Raw genomic sequence first — 7,967 nt, forward strand, 5'->3', positions numbered from 1 at the left:
ATGTATTCAGGTATATGAGCTGAATGAAAAATAGTATGAATCTCCCTTCATAATACTTTATCTTTTTTCAAATTATAACAACAAAAAAGCAGTAAAACATGGCACTTGATGGTAAATGTTTTACCTTGTTTTAGATCAGCATTTCTCGTAACACCGTCTGACAAATAGCAGTTTGGTAAAGGGTATGATGAAAACATTGGCCAAGGATATGGATCATCACCCTAAAAAAGAAGCAAGACAGATGACTTTAGGAAGTAGTTTAATATTAAATTTTAAGACTTTCTGAAATATCACTTAAATTGGCTTTTGTTTCATAAATTCCAGAGTTGTAGCATAACTAACCAAAAGCTATCTGACATTATAATTCAAAACTCTAATGGATACTAAAATGAAATACAGAAACAACATTAAATAAGTACTAAAGACAAATATGATAACGTGTTGTAGCAACTAGATTGCTCACAAAACTACTTCTCTTATGCTGTCAATCATTTCTAGCTCACCATTCTTGGAGTGAAGTACTTAACATAACAACAAACAACAGTAAAAATAACAAAAAAAAACCTTTCAAGAGAAAACCAAACTCTATGGATACTGATGAAAGGAGAGGTACTCAATATAGCCAATGAAACACATAAGAATTAGTCATCTAATAAGAATCAGGTATCATGAAGGGGAAAGATATTAAAAGTGAAAAAAATTTAATATGTGTTCAAAGACACACAAGGAAAATGACAAGTTTTTAATAAAAGAATATCCTACTCTGCAACACAAACTACCACTCATAACACCTTGCCTTGAAGAATGTTATTTTCATTAGAAAGTGTTTACTTGCATCCTAAAGTTTTTCCAGTAATAAAAGTTCAATTCTGCGATGTGGATATTTGGAAGTTGTTTATTGTCACTTGAGTTGGCTACCTTGTTTCAAAATGTCAGAAAAACATTCCCCCCTCCTCTTTACCCCACTTACCTTCTCTAGTATCCTTGGAGGCAAAATTCGTTCCATTGGCCCACCAATAAGATTTATTCTAACAAGAACATGATTTCTCTCCACTGATAAGCTATCAATTATAAAATCTCTGAAAAATAAATATATCAATTGTTACTGCCTTAATTGAATATGATTTGATTTTAAGATCATGTCAGTGGAATGTAGAGGGACAAAAAGCAATACAATTTCTATAGAAGAGTCTAAAAAATAAATTCACTTTTTATCTTACAGCTTTCTTAGCTACAAAGAATTGGAGATATAATTGATATACTGAGATGAATGAGATTAAGAATATTTCCTTGATAAATGTCACATGTTAAAAAGAAATGGGATTAAGATGTGCATTATTTCCACAACAACTCTATCACATTTTTTTGAATTTATTCATTTTATTTATTTATTTTTGGCTGCATTGGGTCTTCGTTGCTGTGCGCAGGCTTTCTCTCTAGTTGTGGAGAGCAGGGGCTACTCTCCCTTGCGTGGGCTTCTCATTGCCGTGGCCTCTCTTGTTGTGGAGCATAGGCTCTAGGCGTGCAGGCTTCAGTAGTTGTGGCACACAGGTTCACTAGTTGTGGCACACGGGCTTAGTTGCTCCACGGCATGTGGGATCTTCCCGGACCAGGGTTCGAACCCCATGTCTCCTACATTGACAGGCGGATTCTTAACCACTGCACCACCAGGGAAACCACATTTTTAGTCAAAGTTCCCTTAAGTTCTAGACCCAGTGACTTAATTCAAATTCTAAACTTCGTATCCTCCACACTTTCTGCAGCTGTTAACACTATCCTTCTATATCAAACCTAGAGTATTCAGTAATGTGGCCTGGTATTCTGTACTATTTTTCCAAGGTCTAGCTAGGGTGGAGGCACACTTTTTTAAAATTACAGACACAAAAACAATGCCAGCTATTGAATGTGTGTTCAAGATATGTCAACTGAATCAAGGTAATGGTAAGTATGACATATTAATAGAAAAAAGTTTTCAAGATATTACCATAACCTCGTTTTGCAATAATCAGAATTTATAACTATGAACTAACGTAATTAAGAGAATGAAGTAAAAATTGCCTCTATAAGGGACACAAAAATCACACATTTTGTTTAATGGGTCATCTTTCACATGAGTCTGAATTTAAAGCTGATACAACTTAATAAAGTTAGGACTTAACTAAAAAACAAAAAACTAAACAGAAACTTAGAAAGTAGTACTCTGTAAGCTGTCTCCAAGAACACTGTCTACAATCTTTTTAACTGTGACATTTATGCTTTATTGCTTTTTACTCTTATTTAAATCTATTGAATTCAGATAATGGAAAAACATTAAATAAACTGTACAGAAAATTACTGTCTCAACAGAACATCTGTAAATAAAGCTGTTATTGTCTCTTAATTTTTTTTTATTTTTTAATTTTTTTTACCTGTGACTGTCAGATGTCTCTAAGGTATTTTCTTCTTGAGCATTTAGTAACATTTCAGATACTTGATACTGAGCCTCCAATAGGAGAAGAGTGTCTAGATCACAGCATACCACACTTAATAACCTAAATAAAAAGGAACAATAAAAGTAGATTTTCTAAAATATATCCTAAAAGTTTAGAAACTTTCTTGGTGTCTCAAACCAAGAGACATGGAAATAAAAATTTTGTAAGAAAAATCAGGTAGTTATTTCAGATATATTTTTAACCATTTTGAATAATTGACTTCAAAAGTTTTTCTAATTGAAATATCATTTAAAGACCATGGGTTATTTCTAATCTAGTTTAAAAATTTATCTAAATCTAGGAATAATAAATTTTATTCTCAACTGATACTTAATTTAAAAATTAGGGAACATTAGCAAATCTATAAAAACTACAAATTGCCACCACTTTTTACTCAATTAAATACAGAAGGAATGACAGAATCATCTTGCTACCAATCCAGGAAATATTTATTAGGTGAAATGTCAATGGCTAACTTTATAATTGTCAGATAAAGCTGAGAACACCGAAACACAATGATCTATCTTAACATTACTAAAAGTAGAAATCATGTGGCTCCTATTGTGATGCAAGAGGATGTACGGTGAGTGCACCATCTACAAAATATTCTTGCCAAAAAAACGGAACCTGCAACGAACCAATCCTAGATATCTCATTATCAGTTTATACTGATACAAGGCTCAGAGAAATATGTAAAAAGACACCACAAGAGGGAAACAGTCAACACAAAAACCAGAATTTGGAGAATTCTACACATTATATATTTCTTCTGGAAAAAAAAATGGTCCATAAAAAGAGGGGATAAAGGAAGTTATAAATTAAAAGAAAAATAAAATGAATGTGAAGATTTTGTTTTGATCATGATTCAACCAAAAACTGTGAAAATGCATTTTGAGTCACACAGGAACTATCTTCAAGGTATGTTAAGTAAAAAAGAAGAGGCACAAGACGTGTATAGTGGTAGCATTTGAACCAAAATGGAGAAACATTTGAACACATATTTAAGTACATATTTGTTTTTATGTAGAATCCCTCTCCAAAGACAAAAAAGAAACTGGTAAGAGTTGTTAGCTGGGCGGGGGGGTGGGGGGGAGAAGGTGGGGTGGTTGGAATCTGACAGACTGAAGGGAATATACTTCTCACAGTATATCTTTTACAGTTTTTGAATTTTGGTGCAATCACATGTTTTATCTAGTCAATAGCATCCATAAGTAGAAAAATGTTTGGTGGATGCATTTAACAGTCAAAAATGGCAATTCAATATCACTCCCCAGAACCTGGCTAAAATAACCAAATATATCCAAAACTAAGGGAAAATCTACTATCAATTTAGAGAAATATTCCGTACTTAGTTTATAAAAGTAAGAACATTTGTGCTAGATAAAATGAAAAGAATACTTAGACTTCTAGTTTAAAGATGGTAGTGTAAGTTGGTATTTCCCTTTTCAAGGCCTAGAAATAACCCCAAGGATTGAGAAGGAAGGAAAAGATCATAAAAATGTTTAGCCACAAAATGATCTGAAGGACAGTCAAGGGCAATCAAAATTGGGCAAAGACCACTATGGGAAGGACAGAAACTGAGAAAGGATGTCATGGCTGCCCATGAAAAACAACAGAATTAATTTCTCAAAAAAATTCATAAAAACAAAATTTTCAGAAATGAGGAGTATACTCAGATGAAACTCTCTGTTTACAACAGTGGAAACAGGATACACAAGACAGAGGCAGGAAGATCCCTGGTCCTATTATGGTTCGTAGTAATAGAAGAAACCAGGTAGAACATGGAGTCACAGACAAATCAATTATTAGTTATTGGTTACAGGTTATAGGGACAATTATTAATAATTAAAACTGACTACATGCATCCTGAGATTGGCAGGGACAACACAAGAACATACAGACTGAAAACTCAGGCCCACAGAAAAAGTTCAACTAACTGGGAACATGACCATAACTTCTCTTCAACACGAGCCTCCTGTAGACAGCTGATGATGAAAAAACTCACACCCCTCCAAAAACAAATACCACAGGATGCATACAAAGGCGCTCCAAGAAAAAGGAGGAAATAACAGGATGAGCAGATGGCAAATACAAACACACAGGGCAGCCATTATACACTCCAAAGCTATGACCAAATAATTGTCCGTGAATTCTTTAAGTTATATAAATGTATCAAGTCAACAGGTTGTATAACTTACAGACTGTTATATTGCAATTATCTCTCAACTGAAAAGTTTAATAAAGCAGTAGTCTCCAATAAGCTCTCTGCACAAAGTAGAGCTGTATAAGCACAGGGAAGAAACAGCAAAACAACCAGAAAAGATAAAACATGAACTGGCAGAGCTAAGGAAAGAAGCAGAAGAACAAAAGTGTCACAGAAATTAACGCACAATTAGAAATAGCAAAAAAGAACAGATGCTGCTAAAAGCACAATAAATGATACAGGGAACAGAATGAGAGTGTGAAAAACATAATGAAAATAAAGAGTTTAAACTATTGATTTCTTGGAGAGAAAACAGAAATAACCTAACAGGATACACCTTTAGAGATACTAGTCAAATTTCACGAGAAAAGCAACCATGACAGCATGTCCAGGGTAAACTGAACCAAAAGAGTCAACACTGAGACAGAGCTATTAGACTTAGAGAAAGAACCACTGGGGTATCCAGGGAAAAAGATAAGTCACTAACACAGTTGGAGTTGGGGGGGAAGGGAATCAAGCTGTTCTCAGATATACCCACAGCAACATTCAATACCAGCAGGACAATGAAGCAATACTGGGAAGAGGTCTAATACCAGATAGTAACACATGTTACAAAGCTGTGATAATTTTAAAAGTGTAGTAATGGCATGAATAAACAAAAGAAAATTCAAACAGATGCAAATATATAGAGGAATTTAAAATATGTCAAAGGCAGATAGAATTTCCTGGTGGATGCAATATGTGGAGCAAAAAGAAGAAAGATACCAAGGATGATTTCAGATGTTTTGTTAGAAAAATAAGAAGGATCAAGTTGTCACCAACTAAGTAATAAGGCTTTAAGTTATAAAGGTTTAGGGAGGACCTAGTAACCTTTCTACTGTCTTTAGGTTACTAAATCAGTGAACAGGTAATGAAAATAGCCTCAACATCCTCTAGTTTATGATTTGAAAAGAGGAGTCTATAGACTCCAGATGGACAATGAGATGATCCAAGGTGAATTAGAGTAGCTCTGAAAGCAGATACCTGCCTGGACTGAATTCTCATTAGAGAATGAGTAAATAGAAACTTTAACAAATGATGTAAGACTTTTAAAATCCTACAAATACTAGGAATAATGTAAGGTTAGCAAATTTGATCCAGCAGTAAATTAAAAGAATAGCATACTGTGATCAAGCAGAGTTCATTCCAGGAAGAAAAGGATAGTTTAATATTAAAACACCTCCTGATATAATTCATGACATCTATATGTAATAGAAAATATATAATCATCTGACAAGATGCTTGAAAGCTACTTAATTTAAGATTCAACATCCACTCTCTACTCCCTGTCCTCCAAAAAACAGCATTCCCATTAAGGTCATGAAAACAGCACAACTGTCCATTATTTAGCATTGTTTTAGAAGTTTAAGCCACTGCAAAAAAGATAAGAAAAAGAGGAATGCTATCTGAAAGGAAATAATGATGTTCATTATCAGAAGATGATAAAACTGTTTATTTGGCAACTACCCTTCCCCATGACATAAAATTCAATTTACTTGATTTTAAGAAATATTGGTTGAATACCTACTAAGTGCCTATTACTGTTTTAAGTGCCAAGGATACCTCACTGAACACACATGCACAAAAATCCCAGTCTTTATGGAATGCTAAATACTAGAGGAGGGGGACAGTGAACAATAACACCAAAAAAAAAAACACAGCATGGATACAACTAAAGCAGGGAAGTGAATAAGGAGTTGTAACAAGAGAGCAGTGGGGATAGATCACTGTATGCAATTTCAAATAAGGTAGTTAGGAAAGACCTCAGCAAGAAGGTGACACCTGAGTAAAGACCTAAAAGAAATGAAGAAACAAGCCATGGAGCTATCTGAGGGAAAAATGTTCCAAGGCAGAGCAAACAGCTGAGCAAGGGACTGAAGGTTGAGAGCACGACTGGTATGTTTGAAGAACAGTATGCCATTCTCTCTGGAGCCTCTACTCTGCTGGCTTTGAAGAAGCAAGCAGCCATACTGGAGAAACCCATGTGGCAAGGAACTACAGGTAGCCTCTAAGAATTGAGGGCAGACTTCAATTAACAAAGCTGCAAGGGCTCTAGCCTCTAAGCAGCAAGAAAACATGACCCTCAGTCCTAAAACCATGAGGAACTACATTCTGCCAACAATCTGTGAGTTTAGAAACAGATACTTTCCTGACTGAGCTTCAAAAGAGATCACAGCCCCATCTGACACCTTGATTGTAGCCTTGTGAGACTATGAACAAGGAACCAAGCAAGCTAAGGTGTATGTAGACAGAAACTGAGGTAAGTGTGTGATGTTTTAAGCCACAAAGTTTGTGGTAAGAGTTCAACAAAATGTCTCCACTAACAACCTAAAAGCATTTAAAGGAGAATAGTTAAATGAATTAATAATTGGTATATCTATACAGTCTCAGACATTTATCTCAGACATGGTGCTTACCATGTTCTAAATTTATGTGACATATTAGTCTCACAATAACTCCAAGGAAGGTAGAGTTACTGTCTCCATTTCACATATGAAGAAATGGAGGCATAGAGAGGTTACGAATCTTGTCTAAAATCACTTTGACAATGTGGTTCCAGAGTCCATGCTCTTAAACCACTGGGTGATATTGCCACATAGTGTAGTATATACTGGGGAACATAAGGCTATAAATATTAAATTAACAAAAGATATATAAGACCTATGAAAAAAAACCCCAATGTCCTAATGAGAGTAATTAGAGAATACTTAAATAAAATGGAGATATATACAATGTTTACAGATTGGAAAACTCAGTATTATAAAGATGTCAGTTCACTCACTATTTATCTGTAGATTCAATCCAAGGATAATTAAAATCCCAGTGGGCTGGTTTGTGTGACAAGATGATTCTAAAATTTGTATGGAAAGAAAAGGACTAAAAGTAGCCACGACATTTTTGGAAAAGAACCAAGTGGGAACAATCACCCTATCAACTATTGTAACATATTATAAAGCTATAGTAATTAACAGAATCTAATATTTGTACAAGGATGAACAAAATCCAACTGAATAGAATAGGAAGTTCAAAACATACCTTTGAATATTTAGATATCTTTTCTGTAACACACAAAAAATTATGTATATATATGCACACAGAGATAAGTAGCTAATGTTCCACGTGTAGTAGAGTTGTTTATAATAGCCAAAACTAAAGAACTATAAGTATCTCAAACGTCTGCTAGTAGCATAATATATAAACAAAACACAGTATACTCATGCTATGGAATATCATATAGCAATGAATATTGACCT

The 7,967-nt window shown here is 34.3% G+C and overlaps 1 protein-coding gene across 1 annotated transcript in view; it reads right to left on the reverse strand.

Annotated features, from left to right (window-relative positions):
- TBC1D32 (TBC1 domain family member 32) overlaps window positions 1–7,967 on the reverse strand; it is a 180,101-nt gene that overhangs the window by 68,125 nt on the left and 104,009 nt on the right. Inside the window, exons 24-26 of the mRNA XM_081251576.1 lie at window positions 2,409–2,531; window positions 971–1,079; window positions 125–221 (exon numbers count right to left, since the gene is read on the reverse strand). Coding sequence (XP_081107702.1) covers window positions 125–221; window positions 971–1,079; window positions 2,409–2,531 — 329 coding nt within the window. The remainder of the gene's footprint in view (window positions 1–124; window positions 222–970; window positions 1,080–2,408; window positions 2,532–7,967) is intronic.

The sequence above is a fragment of the Mesoplodon bidens genome (genome assembly GCF_964165515.1).
Source record: "Mesoplodon bidens genome assembly, chromosome: 12".
Lineage (NCBI taxonomy): Eukaryota > Metazoa > Chordata > Mammalia > Artiodactyla > Ziphiidae > Mesoplodon > Mesoplodon bidens.